Genomic DNA, 27309 nt, shown 5'->3' on the forward strand with positions numbered 1-27309 from the left:
AGTGTGCTGCTTTCTGACACACACTCGTCTTTTGTTTTATGCCAGAAGCCACATAGAGTGTTTGTTGCCAAAAGTCTCATCTGACCAAAGCAGACAGTCACAGTTTTTACCCCTGTCAAACAAATAAACTACCGATAGCAAAAAAAACCCAAAAAGAGTGTGAATTAAATGAAAACCCAGGAAGCATTTTTCAAGTTCCTTCATAAATTTAAAGTAGTCCCAACATTACATGACAGTCTTTAAGGAATAGTTCACCCAAAAATGAAAATTCTGTCATCATTTACTCACCTCAGGTAGTTCCTTTGTTCTGAGGAACCCAAATGAAGATATTTTGAAGAAGGTTTGTTACCAGGCAGTCAATGGCGATCGAAAACAGCCTGGTTACAAACTATCTTCCTATCTTCCTATTAACTATGTTCGGCAGAACAAAGAAATTCATACATGTTTGGAACTACTCATTTTGGGTGAACTTTTCCTTTAAGGCCTGAACACACCAAGCTGACCACCGCAGCCATCTATCTATCTAGTTTGTTTGGTGTTTTGTACTCGCCTGCTCTAGCTAGCTCACATCAACAACAGTTTGTCCGATTCAGCGTGTTGAATCTGCGTCGTGGCTGTCTTACTAACTAGCACAGAGAGAAGACTGTTCTAATACTATGTGATCCTACCCAAGCATCCCATTTATATATATTATTGCTGATGTAGACAGTTGATTCCTCTCACACAGGCGCAGAACTCACGTGTTTGTTTGCAGCTGGCTGCAGTCTGAGTGGTGTGTTCAACTACAGCTTTTTGGTCCAGAATCTGCCGACACGAGGAGACAACAACGCCGGCTTTCGTCGCTGCTAGTTCTTTGAAGGCGGCTTGGTGTGTCCCGGCCTTTAAATATTAAAACAAGAGGAAACCTACAAATGATAATAAAAAGAATAAACTAAAGAATCTCAAAATGTAGAAAAATAAGGAAGCTTTAATGGCTTGGATATGCTTGCTTCCATTTATAAACAGGCTCGGGCATGTTTGAGCACAAATGTCAGTTCAGTTTCTTTAACTTGAGTTATATTGAAACACAATGAAATAAAACAAAATCAAAGATCAGTGTGTGTGTATGTGTGTGAGTCTGAGTGTCCTGAGTCTGTAAACCGTCTCAGTTCATGTGTCAGAATGTGTGTTTTTTGTTGGAAAATTGGAAGCCATTTTTCTATTGTGAATGTGCTGAATCTGCTGATGTAATTACAAACCTCTAAGTGATAAAGAGGGGAGTGAGAGGCTTCAGGGAAGACTTGTATATCAATCAGTTATTACAGAGAAGTAAAGAAGTAAAATTAGTTTATGTACCAAATTCTTAAGATAAATAAGCTAGTAATACTGAATATTCAATGGCCAACAGATTTATCTGTTATAAATGAAGAACACACCTAAGCTAATGGTAGTAATAGTAGTTGTAGGGTACAACTGGCTAAAGGCCCCAGGAAAATTGCACCTTTGATATTATTTTCATCTAAACCACTAGATGGCAAAATAAACGTGGAGTAGCATTTTTTCAAAAAACATTTTTTTAAGATGCACTTGTATATTTGTCTGATCTGTGACTATTTTGAGTCTTCTTTATCATTTTTAGTTTTGTTTAAGATAATTAAAGCAGCAGTTTTAAACAACAAAACAATATGTAAAATTATGGTTAAAGCACACAATAATTAACATGGTGATTAATAGATTCAGATAGTAAATATACATTATGGTGGGTGGCAATATTAGAGATAATCACCATGTTTAGGCTCTGGTCTGCCGCTCATCTCTGTTATTTAAAGTGCATGCAGTACGTTAGCATTCATTAGCCAGTTAGCTTGTCATTTGCGTTTCCACTCATGTGAGCCTAGAAGGGTTTTCTATCTCTGTGTAGTAGTTTGTCATTTGCTTTTCTATTTTTTCTCGCTCCGTTCTCTTCAGAGTTATGTGTCACTTTGTGTTGATCTACGAAAATAAAATGTGGGTGCAACATGACAAAACGTGGAAAATTTAAATGGGTATGAGTACTTTTTACAAGGCACTGTACATATCACACTATAGAGATTGAACTATAAAATACAAACAATGTCTAACCAAAATTAAGAATAACAATTTGGCTTTCTGAATATCAGAAATAGCCCTTTTACGAAAAACACTTTTTGTAAATGGTTTGATTAACTATCATAACCTACATTTGCTCTGTTTGACAGAAACATAACTACAATCAGATGAGTACATAAATGAGTCTACCCCAGGAGTACTACTACAAAAATGGGCCAAGTCCAAAAGGTAAAGGATGAGGTGTTGCTACAAGTAATATACTGCCTACCGTATACAGGCCACCAGGACACCACACAGACCTTATTAAGGAATTGGCTCATTTTCTATCTGATTGCAGGTAAAGTTTTAATTTTTGGTGATTTTGATAATGGGAAAAAATGCATTAGGATCAGAATTGTTAGACATTCTGAACTCTATAGGTTAGACAACACGTGTCAGGACCTACTCATTGACAAAATCATACTCTAATACTGTCACATGGAATAGATGTTAGTGGTGTTGCATAAACTCCAAAGAGCTAAAACTGTAAATTCTACTTCTTGTTACAAGTATGGTGGAACCATCATTTCAACCATGAATGACTACTGAAATAATCCTTGTGATTTATTATTTTCAGCACAGAAGTAACAGAAACTATGGGCCATTTTCTAGCACTTCATATAAAGTTGCTCATTTACACTTAAGAAAGATAAAGACAACAGTCTGAATCTGTGGTATAATGAGCAAACTCTACACACCTAAAGAGAAAACGGAATGCAGCAAATCTATAATATCTCTAATATTTCATTTAGCTTGGCAGGCAAGCACCATATCCTGCAGAAAAATGTTAAAAAGTACTAGATTTGATTACTTTTCATCTCTTTTAGAAGAAAACAAAAACAACCCCCAGTATTTATTCAATACAGTAACTAAATTAATTTAAAAAAACATCAACAGATGTTAATATTTCCCAGAGCACAGTAAAGACTTTAAGAACTTCATTTCCAAGATCTATGCTATAAGAGATAAAACTGTAGGAACAATTTGAATCTGAATTCAAAAATCTAAAACCTTTTCTATGTACATAAAAGCCTATTTCTGTCAAGTATTATTCACAATCTGTCTAAATGTGTTAGTGAGCACTCCTTTGCAAAATAATCCATCCACATCAAGATTAGACAGCAGAATTATTGCACATGTTCCTTAGGGTGGCCGCAATAAAAGACCACTCTAAAATGTGCAGTTTTACTGTATTGGTGTGACCATCATTTGTCTCATGCATCAGTTAATCAGGTTGTTGACTCATGTGCCTGTGGAATATCGGTAAACTCCTCTTGATATTGCACACCTGTCAGGTGGATGGATTATCTCAGCATAGGAGAATGCTCATGAACACAAATCGAGACAGATTTGTGAACAATATTTGAGAGAAATAGGCCTTTTGTGTGCATAGAAAAGTCTTCGCCCATGAAAAAATTTTAAATATTACCATCTGATCGTTGTTGTACAGGTGCATCTCAATAAATTAGAATGCCATGGAAAAAGTTTATTTATATCAGTAATTCAACTCAAATGGTGAAACTTGTGTATTAAATAAATTCAGTGCACACAGACCGAAGAAGTCTTTGGTTCTTTTAATTGTAATGAATTTGGCTTACATTTAAAAAAACACCAATCTCAACAAATTAGAGTACCTAATGAGATAATAATAATACTTCTGTAAAGTATTCATTTACTGTACACTTTGTCACGTATGAAGGGTCTGAGGCGTGCGGATCCATGTGCAGGCTTTTATTAAAGGAAGGCATGGTCAAAACAGGCAGGCGCTAAACAGGGCAAACAGGAATATCAGAGGTAAGGCAATAGCAAAATCCAGAGACAGGCGGTGGTCAAGTCAGGCAGCAAACAATCACAGAATCAGAAGACAGGCAGGGTCAAAACCAGATAAACAAGAACTTGGAAAACACTCGGATACTAGGGAACAACAAACGAAACAGGCGAACAATGCAACCTGCAGTTGAGTGGCTTGCTGCAGTATTTATAGTCCTGGGACAGGAAGTTGTCGCAGAGGGAGTGAATGCAGATCACCCAGAGGTCAGGGCTCCCTCTGCTGGCTTGGTGACATAGCCCCCCTCCTAGGAGCGACTCCTGGCGCCCACAAAACAAACAAAAAATAAAACCAGGGGCGGAAGAGACGGAGGGAGGAGCCAGGGAGAAGACGGGAGGAGACCGGAGCGGGAGGCGATCCAGAGCCCAGCCATGAAGGTCAGTGGTGGAGCCGACGGAGGGAGGAGCCATGGAGAGGTAGCGGCCATCAACTCCATGGGACCGACCGATGGCGGCGGAGCAGGTGGTCGCGGAGACTGAGGCAGAGGCGGGAGAGCCGATGAGCCAGGGTGATGCAGGCGCTGGAGGTCCTAGGCGACACCGCAGGCTTTGGCGACTGATGCGGAGGCGGGGGCGAGAAGGACGCGCGCGGAGCCAGAGCGACAGAGGACTGAGGTGAAGCCGGGGAAGGAGGAGCCTGACAGAGCCGGAGGATGGAGGGACGAGGCGAAGCTGTAGGAGTGGAATCCTGAGGCGACGGATGGTCGGCGACCGGCCAAGGCGGAGCCGAGAGAGACGATGGAGCCTGATGAAGCTGGTGGATTGACGAAGCACGGTGGAGAGGAGGAGCTAGGAGCCTGGCGGGAAGCCGGCGGATCCTACGAGCCGAGGTGGAGTCTGGGGCTCGGAGGCGGCGACGATGAAGCGAGTGATCCTTCACCCACGGGCGCAATGAGACTGGCAGACCCGTGGCGAGCTCCAGGTGGAGGGCAGAGGATGAGTGCAGGGAGCTGCTGGGATCCATCGTCGCGCGTGGTAAGGGTGGGAGGTGGGGTTAATCTTGAGGAGCGCGCGCAGGCGCGGGCACTGGGCGGCTACGAGGCGCCGGGCACTGGACTGGACGGGCGCACGAGGCGCGGGCACTGGAGGCTTCTGCACGAGGCGCGCGGGCACTGGAGGCTTCAGCACGAGGCGCGGGCACTGGAGGCTTAGCACGGCAGGCGCGGGCACTGGAGGCTTGGCACGAGGCGCGGGCACTGGAGGCTTGGCAGCGCAGGCGCGGGCACTGGAGGCTTGGCACGAGACGCTGGCACTGGAGGCTTGGCACGAGACGCGGGCACTGGAGGCTTGCACGAGACGCGGCGCTGGCAGGCGCACAGGCAGGCTTGGCACGAGGCGGGCACTGGAGGCTTTGCAGGGCAGGCGGCCATCTTGGGAAGCGGCTCTGGGCAGGCGGCGACCATCTTGGGAAGCGGCTCTGGGCAGGCGGCGACCATCTTGGAAGCGGCTCTGGGCAGGCGGCGACCATCTTGGGAAGCGGGCTCTGGGCAGGCGGCGACCATCTTGGGAAGCGGCTCTGGGCAGGCGGCGACCATCTTGGGAAGCGGCTCTGGGCAGGCGGCGACCATCTTGGGCAGCGGCTCTGGGCAGGGCGGCGGCATCTTGGGAAGCGGCTCTGGGCAGGCGCTGCGGCGACCATCTTGAAAGCGGCTCTGGGCAGGCGGCGACCATCTTGGGAAGCGGCTCTGGGCAGGCGGCGACCATCTTGAAGAAGGCTCTGGGCAGGCGGCGACCATCTTGGGAAGCGTCTGGGCAGGCGGCGACCATCTTGGGAAGCGGCTCTGGGCAGGCGCGACCATCTTGGGAAGCGGCTCTGGGCAGGCGGCGACCATCTTGGGAAGCGACTCTGGGCAGATCGGCGCACATCTTGGGAAGCGGCTCTGGGCAGGCGGCGACCATCTTGGGAAGCGGCTCTGGGCAGGGCGCGGCCATCTTGGGAAGCGGCTCTGGGCAGGCGGCGACCATCTTGGGAAGCGGCTCTGGGCAGCGGCGCCATCTTGGGAAGCGGCTCTGGGCAGGCGGCGCCATCTTGGGAAGCCGGCTCTGGGCAGGCGGCGCCATCTTGGGAAGCGGCTCTGGGCAGGCGGCGCCATCTTGGGAAGCGGCTCTGGGCAGGCGGCGGCCATCTTGGGAAGCGGCTCTGGGCAGGCGGCGGCCATCTTGGGAAGCGGCTCTGGGCAGGCGGCGGCCATCTTGGGAAGCGGCTCTGGGCAGGCGGCGGCCATCTTGGGAAGCGGCTCTGGGCAGGTGGCATCCATCTTGGGAAGCGGCTCTGGGAAGAAGGCGGCCATCTTGGGCAGCGGCTTGGGAAGAAGGCGGCCATCTTGGGCAGCGGCTCTGGGAAGAAGGCGCCATCTTGGGCAGCGGCTCTGGGAAGAAGGCGGCCATCTTGGGCAGCGGGGAAAGCCTCTGGGAAGAAGGCCATCCATCTTGGCGGCGGCTCGGGAAGGCGGCCATCTTGGGCAGCGGCTCGGGGAAGGCAGCCATTACTGGATTTGATGCTGTATCCTTTTCCTCCTCAACACCCAACGTGGAAAGCTGACCCCACAGTCACTAAACCAAACTCAATAAACTGAGCAAGCGACTCACGTGGACCCTCGCGAACAAGTTTAGATTTGAGCGGCTGATGTACTCCTCATGATACAACTCAATCAATAAACAGTCCGGTATCAGAGAGGTAAGCCATGTCCAAAAACTCTTGAGTATAATCCTCAATCGATCGGGTACCTTGCTTGAGGGCCAATAAACGTCTAGCGAGGGTCCTACCTGGCCATGGATCAGGTGAAAAAGCCGCTGGATCCTGGTGCGAGGTTGCATTCTGTCACGTATGAAGGGTCTGAGGCGTGCGGATCCATGTGCAGGCTTTTATTAAAGGAAGGCATGGTCAAAACAGGCAGGCGCTCAAACAGGGCAAACAGGAATATCAGAGGTAAGGCAATAGCAAAATCCAGAGACAGGCGTGTGGTCAAGTCAGGCAGCAAACAATCACAGAATCAGAAGACAGGCAGGGTCAAACCAGATAAACAAGAACTTGGAAACACTCGGATACTAGGGAACAACAAAACGGAAACAGGCGAACAATGCAACCTGCAGTTGGAGTGGCTTGCTGCAGTATTTATAGTCCTGGGACAGGAAGTTGTCGCAGAGGAGTGAATGCAGATCACCCAGAGGTCAGGGCTCCCTCTGCTGGCTTGGTGACAACACTATACTCAATACTTGTTAGGGCTTCTTTTCCTTAATTACTGCCTCACCCGGGCGTGGCATGGATGTGATCAGTTTGTGGCACTGCTGAAGTGGTATGGAAGCCCAGGTTTCTTTGACAGTGGCCTTCAGCTCATCTGCATTTTTGGGCCACTTGTTTCTTATTTTCCTCTTGACGGTACCCCTATAGATTCTCTATAGGGTTCAGGAGTGGCTTAACAAGAGAAATACGACAGATGTCTGTGTGTGCTGACTCTGAAGCCTTGCCTCCTAGCTTAGTCCATTCCTTGTTCACTCAAATTCTTGAAAAGATTTTGCTGACAATTCCTAATATGGCTATGTTCTCTTTGGTTGGTTGTGCATCTTTTTTCTCCACACTTTTCCTTCCATTCAACTTTGTGTTAACATGCTTGGATACAGCACTCAGTGAACAACAATTTTTGGCAATAATTGTTTGTGGCTTACCCTTCTTGTGAAGGGTGTCAATGATGACCATTTTGATTGCTCAGAAACATTTGCAGGTGGTTTGAGTTGATTAGCTGATTGGCATGTCGCCATATTCTAATTTGTTGAGAATTGGTGGGTTTTTGTTAAATGTGAGCCAAAATCATCACAATAAAAGAACCAAAGACTTAGAGTAGACTACTTCAATCTGGGTGCATTGAATTTATTTAATACACAAGTTTAACGATTTGAGCTGAATTAATGAAATGAATGAACTTTTCTACGGCATTGTAATTTATTAAGATGCACTTCTATCTCTTTATTAGTGCTACTAATAAAGTTTGACAATATTGACCACAAGACTTTTTGATTAGACTTGAAAGCTAGGGCTGCTACTTTTTACGCTTTACATGAGGTGACATGGTGTTAGTATTCACTGTTATGAACAGTGAAACAAGTTATGAACACACACACACACACACACACACACACACACACACACACACACACACACACACACACACACACACACACACACACACACACAGCATTGAACACACACACCCGGGCAGTGGTAGACGGGTTCGGTACCTTGCCTCAAGGGTCCCACCTCAGTCTTAGTTTTGAAGGTGGTTGTTCGCACCCCCCACCTACAATGCCTCCCGGACCTGGGACTTGAAACCCACAACCTTTGGATTAGCTTTTCTTCATGGCCTGGTGCAAATACACCAAATAGAGAAACTAATGGAATGCATAGTCTATATAAAAACCCGTGGATCAGCACCTAGAGATGATATCTACAGCCCTGAACATCAGCAGAGACCAGGACACCTAGATGATAGTGGGCATAATTTGAAAATATATTTTTACGACATTTTCAAAATGTTTTTTTTTTACCTCTAAAACATGTAAGTGATATTAAAAGGTAAAGGCACTAATGCAGGGTAATAGGGTAATCATTTTTCCTGGTCTGGTCCTGGCCAGGATATCTATATTGCCTAAAAATATCTGGGTTTTGATTTGTTTGTGTGCAGCCTGATCGGTATATGACATCGGATCCTTATGTTTTTAAAACACTCTTGAGGTACTTTGAATCAAAGCAAGGACGTGTCCTGGGAAAAATGAAAATATAAAGTATATCGCACAAGCCCTCAGGTCCTTACACTGGCTTCCAGTAACATTTAGAATTGATTTTAAAGTACTTTTACTTGTTAATAAGACTTAATGGCCTAGGACTTATTGCAGATTTTCTCACTGAATGTAAACCCTAACAGAGCACGCATATAATTAGGATTTGTGAGTATTATTGTATGTATATTGTATGAAATGTGCTATATACTTTTTATATACTAGTTACTTTTGAGGTCTGGCAGAGCGTTCAAAATAAATTGCTCTGAGGATGTTTTGTAGCCAGATAGACCTTTATTAACAAGTTTACAAAAAAGCTTTGTTAAAGTTTGTCAAAGGTAACTTCATGTCTGTTTTACATTATATATGCCTGAGGTTGTTCCACTGTATTCCATAAGCAGCATTGTATTTTAAGACAGATGTCTTTTAACATATATTTGTCCTTGAAGGTGATTAATATCGTGTCATGCATGTATTTCTAGCTCCTGAACAAAGTCTTTCCCATATAGGGTTTTCAATCTTTAAATAGTTCACTCAGTTTACTGCTTACTGCAGTTTATGGCTTACTTAGCACACAGTTGCTTAATACAGTCAGACCAATAATAGAGAGCAATAAAAGTAGATCATATAAAGGTTTCTTTTTACAAATAGACATAATTCTGTTTATTATATTGATTCAAAAAAATTTTATGTAGTCTTTATGTTTGAAATAAACAGTCTACACAGCAGTCTTCTGTGTTGCAAACATTAACAATACAAAACATTGTGATACAATTTATAATCAAATATAGACTCTGATATTGTGATTTGGAAATAGTTATCTAGAGTAGTGTTAGTTCTGGCAGGTCAAGTAAGTGAAGCCCACGTCAGCTGACTCTCAGCTGACCCCCATCTACCTATAGGAATACGACACCTATCTAAGCGTCCATACATAAGGTCTGTCAGTGTCATCATTTTTGCTTTGCTCAATAGCTAATTAAATAGCAAATTTGGCAGGCAGAGACACTATCTAAAACACGAACAGAAGCAAACACACTAAGAATCACTAACACAAGCTTTACGATCTTCAGCTTTAAGAAGGATCAAGAGATAAACCAGGCTTTATTGCCCATCTGCTATGTATCGCTATTGAACATTTTGGCAAGTTCATTTTATGTTGTAAGGTTAAATGGCAATATGTGTTAATGGGATTATCATTTTCATTCAGTGACCCAGGCAGTGTGTGCCACTCAATTAGTTAGTCATGGTATGGAAGTAATTGGCAGCGGAGCAGTTCTTCCTTGAGAAAGGGCCTGTTAAGATATGTGTTTTACATGTGAGGAAGATTACATGGACCTCACGCGATGTCTAGGGCATGACTGAAAGTTCATGTGGGGTGTAAACATATTAATCTAATTTGCACATTATGACATAATCAGGGACGTCCATCTTGAATTTCACAATATTCAGGAAATAGTAGATACTGAAACTTATTTGCAGGTTTGTTTTTATTGTTGTTTTTCTATTTTTATCCTCATTACATTTGGTCAGAAAAAAGGAAACCAACAATAAAACAGAATATACAAAATTATTACTATATTAATATACTATATTGTAGTAAAACGCATGTGAAAAATCAACAGGAGAAAGTAGTCAAACAAACAATCAATCAAAAAAACAACTATATTAGTGTAAGGTCTGGTCTGTCATGTTCATGTTTCCATGATTTTGAAATCTGTCTTTGTCTGTTGTATCATGCTTCCCTTCCCCTCACGTTTCTCCGCCTTATCCATGTGTCATGTTTTCATTGGTTTAATGTTTGATCATGTGATTCTCATTTCTGTGTTCTCATTGGTTTGTTCAAGTCTTGTGACCCTCTGTATCCAGTATAAAAGCATTAATTGTAGTTATTCCTTCATGCGCTCTGCGCTCTCATGTCATGTTCATGCCATGTCATGTACATGCCATGTCATGTTTGATCACTTCTGCACAAACATGACATGTTTGAACACAAATCTGCACTTGAGTTCATCTACACCCACCTCCAGTGGAGTGTATCATTACAGAAATACAAAATGAACCCAGCAGTTTGTCTGGTGTGCCTCCATCAAGGCAATGGAACCACAAAAGATATTGTGGAGAACTTCTGCGAACTATGTGACCATGTAGAAAAAGACTCATTTCTGAAAGACATTTTTATCACAACATACATGCCACGCAATACCCTTCACTGGTCCGTTAAACGATATATTGACTATGCGTTAAGTTTAAGATGATTTGCTTTTACTGTGGGTGTCGTGAAGGAGGTCTGCAAACCTTCTCCAACACCAACCACTCCATGCCGGTTCATGTCATTTTATTTTAGGATTATTTTTATATCCTTTCATGTAAATCACTTTAAATTACCATTGTGTATGAAATGCGCTATATAAATAATATTGCCTTGTCTAAAATATGGGTCCTGGTTACTTCTGAGGTCTGATAGAGCATTGTAGAATTTTTCTTGCTCTGAGGAGGTTTTGAAGCCAGATAGGTTAACCAAAAGCTTTGTTAAAGTTTGTCAAAAGTAACTTCATGTCTGTTTTACATTATATATGCCTGAGGTTGTTCCATAGTATTCCATATGCAGCATTGTATTTTAAGACAGATGTCTTTTAACATATATGTGTCCTTGAAGGTGATTAATATCTTGCCATGCATGTATTTCCTAGCTCCTGAACAAAGTCTTTCCCATACAGGGTTTTTTAAATCTTTAAATAGTTCACTCAGTTTACGGCTTACTGCAATCCTTAGCACACAGTTGCTTTATACAGTCAGACCAATAAAAGTAAATGTTTCTTTTTACAAATAGACATAATTCTGTTTATTATATTGATTCAAAATTAATAAAGATTTTTTTCTATGTAGTCTTTATGTTTGAAATAAACAGTCTACACAGTAGGCTTCTGTGTTGCAAACATTAACAAAAGTTGTTAATGACACATTTGCCATATCAAGTTCTGCCTCCATCACCTTTGCTCTGTCAAGGTCTGCACACATCATGTCTGCCACCCCTGCTGTCATGTCTTTTCAAGTTATGTCAAGCTTGCTACACCTAAGCCTGCTCATGCCATGCCTGCTTCTACCAGACCTACTCCCATCATCTCAGATAATTCTAGATTTCTCATGGTCCATCTACTACCATGTCAAAGTTTGATTCCATGTCTGCCAACCCCGAGGTCACCAATGCCTGCCACTTCAGGCTCTGCTCAAGTCACTCCTTCCCACTCAGAGCCTACTTTCACCATATGGGCCATTGATGAACTCCTGAACAACATGAAGGCCATTAAGGAGCTTCAGTCCAAAATAGCTGCCAAGCAAAACAGTAATAATGTCCTGAAAAAAGGCCTTGAAGTGGCTTGTGTGGACCAGGAGCACACTTGGAGTAGATTATATGGGAGTTCACCCCACTGATTGCTACCATTTCGGTGAATGGTGTGGAAAGAGATCGGTTTCCATCCTCTGATCAGCCGTGTCTACTCCTCCCATGAGTGTTGTACCTGTCAATGCACACAGGTCTGTTTATTTCACAAAAACCAATGTTGCTTTGCTTTGACCTGATACATTTTCGAACACAGGAGTTCCCATGAAGAGACACTAGCTAACAGTTTGTCATTTCTCATGAGTCATCTCCCAGACATACGAGTGTCATTTTTCACCAACTTGTTTGCTAGTAACTGTCCATGTAAAACATAACCTGAGCTGGCCTCACTCAAAACCTTGTAGCCATATTTGTCAGGCTTTTTATGGATGTATTGTTTCAGTGTTGACTTTACCTTGAATGCTATGGTAATTTCATTCCAAGAAAGCTCCTTCAATGGACCATAATGGTAAAAACAGGAACGATCAGGTGAATTACTGATAAATACAGTGCTAGGAAGCTCATTTCTGAGACCAAGACATCATACCAGTTATGAAATCTGGAATTGGGATTCAGCTGTTGTGGGTTTAAAAACTGATGAGCATATCTGTTAGTTTAATTTGTAATGAGATTCTAAACGCAATCAGTCAAAAAGAGAGACAAAAAGTATAAGGGTGCAGTATAAGGGTCTTTATCTACTAGATAATCAACATGCTCATCAAAGCATTTGATCCAGTCCTGAAACACTTCTTAATTTCTCTGAAAACCCCAGACATCATTGTCATCGCTATTTACAGCCCTACTTACATCTAGATCACCCCTGCTGCCTCTACCACGTATTCCCGCTCTCCCGCGCAAACTGCGGCCACTCCCACCTCTCTGGGGCAATGAATCCGGAGCGCTACTTCTAGCAAAAGCTGTCCTATGGCAACTACGCTAATGAACACCTCTGCCATCCCCATCCCCATTGGGCAATGGGTTGAAATCGCATGTTTGTGCTTCATGAACACAAGGAGACACCTTCACATTAGACGTCTGGTCGTCATCTCTTAAGACAAATACTCACCTTCAGTATCTAATTTGGTGAATAACAACTGTAACACACCCTCACGGTAAAACTTTTATCAGCCATTTAGCAATTTTCTTTCAGAATTCTCACAGTTAAAGAGAAACAGTTCTGTGTAATGAAAATGTGTGTTCAAATTATCTCTACATGTTTGTAATGAAAATTCTTCTGGTTGTATGATTTGGTTATATGAAATGTTACATTTGGGAACACTTAAACAAAAAATGTCTCTCGTACTTTTAGATATGCTGTCTGTAAATGCTACTGTTTCTGTTAGCTTTTAATATATATTTTTAAGCTTAAGCTTTACAGTACTACAACCACACGTGCATGTGTATCACTATGATTTTTACATTTTAATTGGCAAGATGGAGCAGGGTCTGTCAGGTTCCAAAAAGTACACACAGTATAAGCAAGTAAGGTAGGTTCCCATAAAGGCAGTGCATACTGTGCATATGCATGCATACTGTGCTTATAGTTTGAATGTGTTATAGTTAAATGAAAATGTAATTTTAATTTTTTTTTTACCTTGACCAGTAAGTCTGCAATGTCTGATTCTTTCCACTATATCAATGCAGATGAGGAAAACAGAACCAATGAAACTGGCAGTTCAGCAAAAGTGTCCAACCTCAGATTATGTCTAATCTGTACCTAAAAAGGAGGCAGAGAGAGAGAGAGAGAGAAAAAGACAGTAAGACATAGAGCTTAGTATTTTTTTCAGATGTGTGGTTTTCTTTATGCACACCAGTGCGAACACAAGCCTTGGAATTTAAGATTTTGGAACGCTTCCCCATGGTGTTTTTTTTTAATTCAGTGATGAATTAAACCCAGAACATAACACATTTTCCTAACATTAGTATTTTGTACCTGTTTGGTTATTTGCATAATAACCAAATAATAAATGTTCTAGAAATGACCTTTCCCCCAATTTTCCCCCAACCCTAAAATAATGTTTCCAGGTCCCTATGGTTATTTTTATTTAATTATTTTGCCCTTGTATCTTTGATGATGTTAAATGGTATCACGTGGATGGGAATATGCATGGAAATGGTAAGCAGATACATTTATGCATAGTAAAAACTTGTAAGCTTCATATATGGTTATTTTGTCTTAGAATTGCCTTTTAATATAAGTGTTGCAGCATAAAGTGCAATGAGATGGGGATTAGGGTTGATGTGACAGTGGTTATGAAGTGATAAATCAAAATTTCATTGATCTTTTGACATTTAAGAGGTAGATCTAATTGTAAGATCCTGTAATTTTTTAAGAACTCAAAGTATTCTTGTTAGTCTAAACGGCTTATTTTGAAGCCAATCTGCCAAAACAAAAACTACTAATTTATTGCTAAACAGAAAATCTACACCTGCCTATATTTCACTGCCTGTTTACTTGTAGTGTAAACTGTAAATGATGAGGCATTTTTTTAATTTGAATGAAATTAAAACTTTTTTTTTTCTTTTTTTTTTTTTTTTAAAGTAGGGAAATGTTCATAAATCATTACAATAAGTATGATTAATTGCAATTATTTATATCAGCTGCCAGTAGTAACGGTAACAGAATTACATTGCCATAAACTAATCTGTTCACAGAAAGTACCTTCTTACAGTATCAGTGCATTAGAGCATGTAGCAAGATTTCAAAATCATAAAGGGACATTAATTTGCAAGGCAGAACCAGTAACATGTAATTTGAGCACAAAGATTTAACAACTAAACGCTAAATCACGTATTAATCAAAGATAACACAATGTCACACCAGCAGAGGGAGCCTTCACCTGAGTACTGAAGGACTGATGGAAGACTGAGACCTTTCATTACTACAGAGGAACTTGAACAGTGTCACAGTAAAGTTTCAAGTACCCCCTTCCGCTTTACCATCCGCACTCAAACAGCTACATTGAGGCAACTATTTATACCAAGCTGGACCTCAGAAGTGTCTATAACCTTATTAGGATAAAGGAGGGCGATGAATGGAAGACCGCATTTCTTCACACCAGCAGAGGGCACTATGAATATCAGGTTATGCCGTATGGCCTGGCCAACTCACCAGCAATTTTCCAAACCTTCATCAATGAGCTCTTCAAGGATATTATTGACTGCTATGTAGTAGCCTACATTGATGACATTCCCATCCACTCCCAATCTGAATCTGACCATGTCCACCATTTAAGAACAGTCCTGTCCATACTTCTAAAGAACCAGCTCTACGTCAAGGTTGAGAAATGTGAATTTCATGTTAAACAAACGTCATTCCTGGGGTATCACATAAGTCACCATGAGTCAAAATGTTACAAAAAGTCCGGGCAGTTATTGATTAGCCACAACCCACTACGGTAAAATGAACAGCAAAGATTCTTCTGATTTGCACATTTCTACTGCCAATTTATTTGCAACTATAGTACAATCGAATCCCCTGACTTCGTTGTTAAAACGAAAGCCTGCCAAACTCAAATGGACCAAGGAGGCCAACCAAGCTTTCAGTCAATTTAAAGGAAAGATTCACGTCAGCGCCCATTCTGAAACACCCCAATCCTGATTTACCATTCCTTGTGAAAGTAGATGCATCTGACTGCCGGATCGGAGCCGTGCTTTCCCAAAAGATCAGTAACAACAGGCAAATTACGTTCTTGTGCATTCTTTTCCTGGAAGCTAACTGCAGCAGAGCGCAATTATGATGTAGAAAATAAGGAGCTATCACAAAACTCTTTCTGGTGGCCAGCAATGTCTAAAGAGTTCACGGCCTATGTTAAGTCCTGTCAAGTCTGCACACAGTCCAAGACTTCCAAGAATTACCCTCGGTCCTCTTCAGCCACTATCCATGCCACAATGACCCTGGTCCCACCTATCCATAGATTTTGTAACAGACCTGCCACCATCCGATCACTTCACAACCAATTATGCTCACCATCAATCGATTTTCTAAATCCTACCACCTAGTACCCCTGAAAGGACTTCCCACCGCCACGGAGACAGCGGAAGCCCTTTTCACAATGTTTCGAGTCTACGGTCTCCCTGAAGACATTGTCAGTGACAGAGGCTCCCAGTTCACTTCTCAAGTCTGGAAGGCATTCTGCAAACAACTCGATATAAACGTTAATCTAACATCAGGACACCACCTCAATCTAACGCCAAGTGGAACGGCTTAACCAGGAAATCGGCAGATACCTAAGGACATTATTGTAGTCGGGAGAAACACAAGTGGTCAGAATTCTTGCCCTGGGCTGAGTATGCTCAGAATTCTCTTACCCACTCATCCACGAGCCTTACCAAGATGAGCCCCGTGGACAGATCGCCAGAACCAGACACACACGCACACACACACACACACACACACACACACACAGACATACTTGTCCTTTGCATAATCTGACATAGCTGTGCTTAGAATTTAACTGGAAATTTATGGCTGAGCATCTGGCCAGAGGAGAACTTGCCCCAACTGAGCCTAAGTTTTTTTTTCTCCATTCTGCACATATTTAAACAAAAATATTGTTTTAAATAGGGAAATATGGTAATAAAATGGATTAAAATAATCTCAGGTATGAAAAACAAACACGGATGTTAAAGGCGTTTTTCCTTTATTGCCAACAGCAGTTACAATAGCATCTACATACAATGAAGTTAGAAGTGGAAAAGTTCATTTATTTCCAGTAATTCAACTCAAATTGTGAAAAATTATGTTTTAAAAAAAAGTAGTTTAAGTCTTTGGTTCTTTTAATTGTGATCATTTTGTCTCACATTAAACAAAAACTCACCAAATCTCAACAAATTAGAATATGGTGACTTGCCAATCAGTTTATCAACTCAAAACACCTGCAAATGTTACCTGAGCATTCAAAATGGTCATTCAGTTTGGTTCACTAGGCTACAGAATTATGGGGAAGACTGTCCAGGAGACAATTATTGACACCCTTCACAAGGAGGGTAAGCCAGAAACAATTATTGCCAAAAAGCTGTCTGTTCACAGAGTGCTGTATCCAAGCATGTTAACACAAAGTTGAGTGGAAGGAGCCTTATGATGATTACAAAGAATTTGAGTGAACTTCAAAAGGAATGGACTGAGGCTGGGGTCAAGGCATATTCCTCTTGTTAAGCCACCCCTGGGCCTGTATTCTTAAAGATTCTAAGAATACTCTCAGAGTGCTCCTATTTTAGCTTAATTTCTAGCTAGGAGTTTTAGCTTAAAAGTGATTCAGGACTTTTATTTTAGTGAGTAAGCGGGATTGACCCTGTTTTGAAGACTGTGATTGGTTGGTTGTCCAAGAAAGAAAGAAAAGAGCGCTTTTACCTTTTATCATTCTCCCTCTATCTCTGTCTCTTTCTCTCTCATTTCGCATTGTCAGAGATGTTAGCTTGTCTCTAATAAGATCGGCCGCAAACATGATCTCTGTAGCATGTTATTAACTCACTGTCATACATTCTCCCTCTTCATGTTTCATCAGTTTTGTTCACTGCTAATGAAACGAAACTCTTAAGTGTCTTAAAAGTCCTTGTCTTTACATCTAACCTTCGGACCTTAAAAGTCCTCTTTTAAGGGTAATGCTTTCAGAATTTTCTTCTTTACTAGGATCTTTTTTTAACTTTAAGAGGAAACCCACAATTCTAAGAATTTTCTTAGAATTTTGTAACTAGGAGCAACTCTTGGCACTAAGATTTTTCACGAATGCGGGCCCTGAACCAAAGACAACATCTGCGGTGTTTTACCTGGGCTAAGGAGAAGAAGAACTACTAGACTGTTGCCCAGTGGTCCAAAGATGAGAGCAAGTTTTGTATTTCATTTGGAAACCAAGGTCCTAGAGTCTGGGTGAAGAGTGGAGAAGCCTGGAGTGGAGTGATAGCCTGAGTTGTTTGAAGTCCAGTGTTAATTTTCCACAATCCGTGATGATTTGGGGTTTGTAATGTTATCTGCTGGTGTTGGTCCATTGTAAAAGCCAACGCTACTGCACCGTTTACCAAGGAGCACTTCATGCTTCCTTCTGCTGACCATCTTTTTTAAGATGCTGATCTAATTTTCCCACAGGATTTGGCGCCTGCCCACACTGCAATATCACTGGTGTGACTGAATGGCCAGCAAACTCACCAGACCTGAACCCCATTAAGAATCTATGAGGTATTGTCAAGAGGAACATAAGAAACAAGAGACCAAAACATGCATGCTGCACACGGTTCTTGAAGCTAATCTGAAGGCCACATGAAGTGTGGAGGTCTGTAGCGATTGACTCTGCAGAAAATTGGTGACCTCTTCGCACTATGAGCCTCAGCATCCGTTGACCCCAGCTGATTTGCTGTCCAAATGCTTCCACATTCTTATAATATAGTTGTGGAATATTTAGGAGCAAGGAAATTTCACAACTGGATTTGTTGCAAAAGTGGCATCCTATCACAGTTCAGTGCTAAAATTCACCGAGCTCCTAAGAGCGACCCATTCTTTCACAAAAGTTTAGTAAAATGGTCTGCATGCCTAGGTGCATGATTTTATACACCTGTGGCCATGGAAGTGATTGGAACACCTGATTCCAATTATTTGGATGGGTGAGCGAATACTCTTGCCAATATAGTACATATTTACACTTCTGGAATATTGAAATTAAGATTTCATACTTTTAAATTCTTTGATGATGTCTACTGCATGTTCTCCAATGAATTCCATGACCACCTCTGGCCATATCAACAGAACACTGCTCATCCTAAAAAAGAAAAAAAGAAAAATAATGTCCTCTGCAGAGGTGTCAATTTATTGCTAAATAAATAAATACATTTTTAATAGTTTTATAGGTTTATTTGGTCTTGTGGAGAATCCACTGACTTTGTGTAGAATTCTCAGATTTTAAATCGCAGACCTTAACTAACATTAGTATTTTTTGATTGACACATATTATATAATGTGTACAATTCAAACAGTTTACACCAGTGTTTTTTTCATATATAAATTAAGTAGTATTACTTACCTTTGTAAAATTAACTGAAAATGAGAAGCGATCAGCTCTGCCTCCAAGCTGTCAGCGGGAAACTCCAGCGCATGCGTGCCTCGCGCTCTCAAGCATGTTTTAAACCGTGCGTTCTAACAGGACATGCTTGTAAATAATAACTACATCCTTAACAACAAAATTGAGGTTTTTAAGGTTTTATTCCAGCCATTTTAAATAAATATTAATTAAAAAATAAGAAAGCTCAGAAAGACCATTTTCTTAAGCAGTTTGTAAAGGAACCTTTTTCTGTTTAAATACGTTTCTTATGCTCATTAAACATGCATTTATTTTACCAAAAACACAGTAAAAACATTAACATTTGTTAATATTACAAAATAACTACACTTTCATCAGTCATTACTACACTTTAATATTGCACGATCCTTCAGAAGTCATTCGAATTTAATTATTTATTGTCAATGTTGTAAATAGTTACAATGCTTAATATTTTTGGGAGCTTGTGATACGTTTTTTCAGGATTCTTTGATGGGGCATCAACTTTCATTTATTTAAATTTCAAATTTAACATATAAGACATTTATGAAAGCAAACTTTTGAACAACAATTTATATTGTTACAAAACATTTTAATATCCTCTGTCTACAGTATGTATTTACCTCAGAGCTGGCGATGAGGAAGGCAAAACAGGGCAGCGTTGAGAGCAACACGAAGGCCAAAGCAACAGGTCTCCTGAAAAGTGAAAAATAGTTACATCATAATGACATTTGATTACAAAGTACTGTTACTGACTCCACAAGGCTCTAAATGGTTTAGCCCCATTTATCTGACCAGCCTTCTGTCTCGCTATACAACCCGTCACGCTCTCTAAGATCTCAAAACTCAGGGCTCCTGGTAGTTCCTCGTATAGCAAAGTCTACTAAAGGTGGTCGAAGTTTTCACATTTGGCACCTAAACTTTGGAATAACCTTCCTGCTAATGTTCGGGGATCAGACACACTCTCTCAGTTTAAGTCTAGGCTAAAGACATATCTTTTAGCAAAGCATACTCGTAAAGATTAACAGAAACCTATGCTACAGTACATCGTGATTCCCAATAGTATGAATGGCCGCTACTCTAATTATCCTTTTGTCTCCACCTCGGGATGTACATCCCGAGGCATCTAGTTACCGAGCCTCCAGTGGACCCAGTGAGAGATGACCTTCCTGCGATGACGTCGAGAAAACTCAACCTTCTGTCTGGACTAAATCTATCTTGGACTTTCTACATTGTAATTCATCCAGCTGTTTTGTAACGCATCCTGTTGTGTGGTGACTTGCTTATGTCTGTGGAACGATTTGCTTTTGTCTTGTAATAATTTGCTTTTGTGAAGCTGCTTTGGAACAATAGCCATTGTAAAAAGCGCTATACAAATAAACTTGAATTGAATTGAATTGAATTGAATTGATTAAAAAACATTAACATCACATAAACACCAATATAGCTGATAATTACTAAGATTATGTAATATATTCTTTAGACAAATAATCAATTTTATAAATGAATACCAAAATAAATAAATATATAATCAAAGTAAATGTACTGATAATAAGAATAATCATGATAATCATAACAATCATTTACTGCCATGGGACTGCTTTATTATAGCATCATATTTAGTACCATAATAACAAATTACTTTTAATCACAGCATCATAAAGTTGGTACTAGCGCAAATTTGACTATACCATTGTAAAATATCCAAAAGAGACAAAGGTAAGCTTTTTCATTAAACTCTCTGTGCAGCTATTTGTATTTTTCATAAAATCCAGAAGATTTCTCTCACCATCTCTTCCGAGCAACCAGTGCCGCTTTCTTCATGAACACCATATATTTCATAGGTAGCCAAATGAGCATTGCCACTGAGGTTACATAGGCCACAGACGAAGCCACGATTAGCCAGTACGCTGTTGTAGAATTTCCACCGGTCGGTTGCAACTGGCTTTTTACTCTAGCCACAATCAGGGCAAAACGTTGCATTATGATAAAAAGCGGAACGCAAAAACTAGCAAACTGCAGCACCCTCACAAACAGCAAACTTAATCTTGCTCCCTGAGCCATGTGGTGTTGTGGAAGGGATGCGGGGAAAAAAGGAAAGAAAAGAAAGGAAAAGAAAAGGGAAAAAGGGAGTTGCTGTCCTCCGGTCCCTAAACTGGTGGGTGGGGCTATATTGTGCCAAAGCACTGGCATATTCCATCCAGTAACAATAGAGCAGAGAGCAGCGGGGGGACTACTGCTTACTCTGCACTCACCTTTGTACAATCAGGACCTGAACACTAGACTACTACTAGAGCACATAAACGACTATGAAACCTACAGAATACGTATCATAAATCAAACTTTTACATTACATTATAATCAATACAATACTTATTTTGACTGATGGATGTTGTTCACAGTAAAAAAAAAAACTGTAAACATTTTCCTACAGTAAGGCACCGCTTTTTTAGTTGAATATGTTTGAATACTGTGAATGATGCTTTTATAGAGCAAATTATTAATTTGCAAACTATTGTTGAATTTTTACAAACAGATACTTTACTAACAAACTTACAGACTGGAACAGAGACATACAGACCATTTAGAATCAGACACATTACATGGATTAGGACAGACAGATGATTCAAATCAAGAGTACTGATGGCAACCGAACAGACAAATTCAGACTTATGGGTGGAAACCCAGACAGACACTGAAGAATCACACTTATTAATAGAAATACACAGATAGCTCAGAATGAAATAGATTGACTAGGAAAGACAGTTCACTAATGGTCTCTTTGACACTGACAGGGCTTAAGGAAAGTTCACTGATGTCTTTCATGGCTGAGACAGGTAGGAGGTAGCAGCAACAACAAAGTCAGGTGTTTGAAGCTCTGTTTTCATGTCAATATACAGTACACATTTACAGTAAATATTAAACTCTCATGAAATAAGCACTAAAATTAAATAAATCATTATGCAGAAGTTAAACCAAAATTATATGAATTTAGACATTTAATAATAATACAAAAAATATATAAATAATAATAATGCATTTATTTAGAGGCAACTTTCTGACACTCATGGTCACTGTACATCATTAACAGGACAAGACAGTAAGAATAAAAAGAAAGAGAATACAATTAAAACAATGAAGTTATGAGAAGTAGTAAGCTATACTGAACAAATTAACTTTACTGTAAATTTGGATTTAAAATGTGAAGGAGTGAGTTCCAGAGCTGGGCAGCAAAGAAACTAAAGCTCTGCTGCCTATAATAACAGGACGGACACGGGAACGTTGAGATAAATGGAAGTAGAAGATCTCAGAGTACGAGCCTGTGTAACAACAATGAGAAGAAGGTCAAGAAAGATCTGAAAGGGCAACTTTATGAATGCCCTTGAACGTGAGAAGTATTTTTGTATTTAATACAATATTTAATGGGAAGCCAGATGAGCCAAGCTGCTGTAGAAGAGTGATAATACGGACAGCTACATTTTTGAACTAATTGTAACTTATGAAGATTTTTATCTTGAAAGACCAAACAGAAGAGAAATACAATAAACAAGAAAAGTGTTGCAAAACAGCAACAAGTGGGTTTTTTTGTCATTGTGCATCATCCCGAGGAGTACTGCTTACATATACTTCATGCTTCCTTCTGCTGACCATCTTTTGAAGATGCTGATTAAGATGCATATACTTCATTTATAGATATACGCAGACATTGCCATAACACAAAAGCAGGTTAAAAATCATCAAACATACCCTTATAGGAAATATATTGTGTGTCCATGTATAGTTGCCATCATCTTTAGAGTTTATGAGTGTTGGCATCATCTGAAGTCTTCACAAGTGAGTCTGGATTCAGTCTGGACCTGGAGTAATTCTCTAAGAAACTTGATATGGCCCTCCTGAGATGAAAACAGAAATACAAAAGACAGAGTTTAGCATAGCTGCTGTTAATATTATTCCAGACAAAAGTTTTTTTCATTTCATTGCATATAACTGGAGTTAAAGAGAAGTGTCTGAGCCCCAAAACATTATCAGGAAGGCTATTAAACTACTTACTCTACTTACTTCAGTGGACTTTGATAAAACCTTGATATTATAATTTTGTGTCCTCATTACAGGCCAATCACCAGAGCTACTACTACCCTAGTTTTGTTAATTTTGCTATATATGATTCGTTTAATTACAAAGTGTAATATGCATACATCCAGGAACATTAGGTAGGTGCTCCATCACATGAAACACTTCAACTATCAATGAACAGAAATTGGCACACTACCACTAATGCTCTCAAAAATCAGTGTTTCATGTGATCCCTTAGTAAATGTATTATTTGTCCTCAATATTTGAGGAACAGCTGCATTTATTTGATCAAAATTAATTTAAAATAGTAATATTAAGAAATATTTTTACAATTTAACACAACAGTTTTCTATGTTGTTAATTACTCCAGTCATCAGTGTCACATGATCCTTCGGAAATCATCATAACATGCTGCTTTGCTGCTCAAGAAACATAACTGATTATTATGAATGTCTTATATATTAACATTTTTTGTTTCAAATAAACTCTGTACTGTTTTAAAACGTTATTCATCCAAAGAAAATGCAGGAAAAAAGAAGCCAAAAATAAAGTTTTTCAACATAGATAATAACCATAACTGTTTCTTGACTAGCAAATGAAGATATTAGAATGATTTCTGAAGGATCATGTGAAGACTAGAGTAATGATGCTGAAAAATCAGCTTTAACACCACAGAAACAAATTACTACTCTAAATATATTCAAATAGAAAACCATTGTTTTAAATTGTATCCATTTCATGCATTAAACTGTGTGGGCATAAGAGACCTTCAAAAACATAATAATAATAATTATAATAATACCAACCCCAAACGTATGCTACAAGTAGACTGAAATGTAAAAAAGCGCTGGTAATAAGGTGAATATTCAGATTTAACATTCTAAAGAAAAACATTTTGCTGGCAATATGTTTGGACGTGATAAATACGTTTTTTGAACGTTGGAAGACATTTGTAATATTAAATACGTAGGGAAAACGTTATCACTTTCTACAACGTAAAAACGTTTTTGCAACGTTGGTGTGTTTTCTGGTCAAAGCATAGAAAAACGTAAAACAAAGAAAAATTGCGCACATGTATGTATTTTTAGATTTGATTTATTGTATTTTAGTGATTAAATGAATCCTTACTTTTTGTAGGTTCATGTTCTGACACTCGTGAAGTAGCCAATGACTCCTCCACAGGGGTCCCGCGGAAGGATGACCAGCCCCCGTCGACAGCTGTGCTGGCGCAATGTTTTTGTGACTTTTGCAGTCTGTACCCGGTACCATGGCGTCTGGCGAGGAGGACGGAACTGTTGAGGAGAAAGAAACCAACAACAAGAAGCGGACGAAAGGCGCCATCGCAACGGCATGGCTCACGTTCTACAATATCGCCATGACAGCTGGGTACTCGCCGCGTTCAACTGCGTTTATTTAATGTACTGGCTGAATGCAGCCGTGTGTCTGTTTATAGTGTGTGTGACCACTGTAAACCGTTCGATTGTTAGGTTACTGAGGACAACTTTTAAAGCTTCGAGATAGGCTATGGCGCTTAACGCTCAAAGCGCGAGTACGTACTCGTTCGTTTTTATTTATAAAGGGTCAGCTGCTACAAAGTAACCGGAATATTCTTCAGAGCTACCGAAGCGTGCTCAGCCTTTCCTAATACGGTTGACTGTACCGCACGTGTCGTCCCCTTCTCCTCAACTGTCGCAGTGATATGTTTAGCGCTGACACCGAAACTCTGCTCAGGCATGGCGAAATGCTCGACAAACAAACTAAAAACGAATAAAGTGCGGCGAACCCGCTTCAATTCATCATTACTTACGTGCTTTAAACTAGTATGGACTTAATAGAGCACGTCTCTTCTGAAAAAGAAGCGTCGACCAATGTATTTATTTATTATCCTGTGCGTTTCTTCGTGCTTAAAAGTGCAGATGAAGGCACAAAAGCAGCCTTGTATCGTAGGCTTTAATTAGTTTGGGCGTTATGTATTTATTTAATTCATTTCATTGCAGGTGGTTTGTTTTGGCTGTCGCCATGGTCCGCTATTATCTTCAGAAAGGCACCCATAGAGGCTTGTACAGAAATATAGCCAGGACACTTAAATTTTTCCAGACATTTGCACTACTAGAGGTAAGATCAGCTGCCCTCATCATTGTGGATATAAACGTGAGCTTTATTTTACTCCAATTTTGCAGAATCATTTCATGTATTGGTTAATGGACACCACCTTGGAGAAAAACAAAACCTTCTTCTCTTGTGATTTGCTTTTTTTAACTTTTATTAATAGTTGTTGAATGATTTACTCTCAGGTAACCATAAGTGGTCTTAATTTCTGAATTAAAAAAAAAAAAATCAGTCACGTGATCTTCTCAAACGTATTAGCTTGTAGTCACTTGGGTAAAGGGAAGAACATTCTATTTATTTAGCAAGTTATTTTATTAATGTTGGAATATGCATTACTATATAATATCCATACTGCATTTTTGCACAGAAAGTGACAGTACTTAAAAAAAAAAAACAAAACTTATCTCTCACACAAAGGGGTCTTTATGATCAATGAAATCTTGAGAGGTTCATCCTCATTGTTCATTTTTCTTTTTTTCTTTTCAGAAAAACTCCATTAAGAAATGTTGTGCTTTTTATTAAAATATGCATTTGTTTTAGCCCCACACAAAAGACAGACATATAAATAAATGTAAATAAATATGACACAGAGACTTGACTTTTTACTACATATAAATAGCTAAATATATATATATATATATGGTTGCTCAAGTTAACATTCAAATTAAATGCTTTCTCACATACACAATGTTAGCTTGATAGCCAAAATATTCAACACTTTGTTTCTTTTCTTTTCTTTCTTTTTCTCTTTGTTATCCTAGTTGAGATTCTTTGAAACTTTAGATTCTTCAAAAATAAAGGTGCAGTAGATTTTGTGGGTAATTGTAAATAGCCATATTTGAGAAAGTAGTGCTATACACCCCAAGAGTGTTCTTAAGGGTCTTCTGCCATCTAAAGAGAGCAGTGCATAGTTATGCTTACTCTGTGAATGCTATTTACCATTCATTGTGAACTCTGGGAAGTTTTACATAAATGAATCTGTGCGTAGAAACACTCTGACTCACTGTAAATGGTTGAACAGTGAATTGCCTATCCAGTGATTTGTGTGGTCCCGCTAGTTCACTGCAGTGAATGTAAGTGTTATGTTATGTGACCATTAGATGGTGCGTGTCATTCAAGCATTGTAACCTTACCTCTGAGTCAGCCTAGGCATATATAGAAGTAGATATAGAAGACAGACTGTTTACTTCCAGTTGTACTGTTAGTGCGTTCTAAACCTATGGAATGATCAAAAGGTGACCATAATCTCATCAGAGCCTCACATTCAATATTATATATTCATGCTGGTTATGTAGTATGGTATGTTTTTCACTCGCTATTCAGAACTGTCAACCAAACTGTCAAGGCAAATTGGCTAAAATATTATTAATGATATTTAATCATTTATAGGACTTTTTACATCTGTGTTCTAAATCTGTCTTAATTTCTTGTGCTCATTCAATTTTATAAAGTAAATGTCCTTAGCTCATTAATTTGTTTTTATTTCAGGTTGGACACTGTGCTATTGGTATGTACTGAATTTTGAAGTTAATAAGCATATAATTGCAGATGTATAGAGAGATTTCAGGTGTTATTTTTGTAAAAGCAAAGGAATTGTGCGTGACATCTGTAATTGTGACCGGGTCCAAGTATGTTCTCGGATATACATGGTTTGGTTCATTAAACAGCATCAGACAGGTCAGTGTGAATCATGGAACTGTTCACTGTTAACCTGCGTGCAATCTCTAAATTGGCGACACGCTTAACTTTTTTTTTCTTCATTCGAAACATGCGCTAAGATTCAGAACGAGAAAGCGTGATCTTGTTCGTAGTAGCTTGACGATTACAGAGATCACTCGCTACTCTTTCTACACTTTCAACTTGCTCAATCATCTGCCATACTTCATCAAGTGGGCCAGGTACAAATGTGGCATGTGTCTAAATGAAATATCCCAACAGCAGAGTTGCATGGCTTGGTTTGAACTGCATGGTGTGGTTTCAACAAGTCGTTTTTTTCAGCAAAAAGTAAGATAT

At 40.0% G+C, this 27309-nt stretch overlaps 1 protein-coding gene and 1 pseudogene across 1 annotated transcript; one reads left to right on the forward strand and one right to left on the reverse strand.

Moving 5' to 3' along the window:
• The window catches only part of LOC122347990, a 29302-nt pseudogene extending 7989 nt beyond the window's left edge, over nt 1-21313 (reverse strand).
• Nucleotides 21314-24320: 3007 nt separating this feature from the next.
• On the forward strand, nt 24321-26851 carry LOC122348198 (very-long-chain (3R)-3-hydroxyacyl-CoA dehydratase 1-like). Its single transcript, XM_043243487.1, has 3 exons — nt 24321-24573; nt 25185-25302; nt 26785-26851. Exons 1-3 carry the CDS (start codon nt 24455-24457, stop codon nt 26812-26814), a joined length of 267 nt encoding a protein of 88 aa, XP_043099422.1. The 5' UTR covers nt 24321-24454; the 3' UTR covers nt 26815-26851.
• Nucleotides 26852-27309: the final 458 nt, after the last annotated feature.

Source organism: Puntigrus tetrazona, chromosome 7 (genome assembly GCF_018831695.1).
Source record: "Puntigrus tetrazona isolate hp1 chromosome 7, ASM1883169v1, whole genome shotgun sequence".
NCBI lineage: Eukaryota > Metazoa > Chordata > Actinopteri > Cypriniformes > Cyprinidae > Puntigrus > Puntigrus tetrazona.

What these genes read in the sequence shown, in the direction of transcription:
- LOC122348198 (XM_043243487.1), top strand. Translation starts at nt 24,455, where the DNA reads ATGGCGTCTGGCGAGGAGGACGGAACTGTTGAGGAGAAAGAAACCAAC. An exon ending in AATATCGCCATGACAGCTGG is followed by an intron (nt 24,574 to 25,184) that starts GTACTCGCCGCG and finishes ATTTCATTGCAG; the next exon opens with GTGGTTTGTTTTGGCTGTCG. An exon ending in AGACATTTGCACTACTAGAG is followed by an intron (nt 25,303 to 26,784) that starts GTAAGATCAGCT and finishes TTTTTATTTCAG; the next exon opens with GTTGGACACTGTGCTATTGG.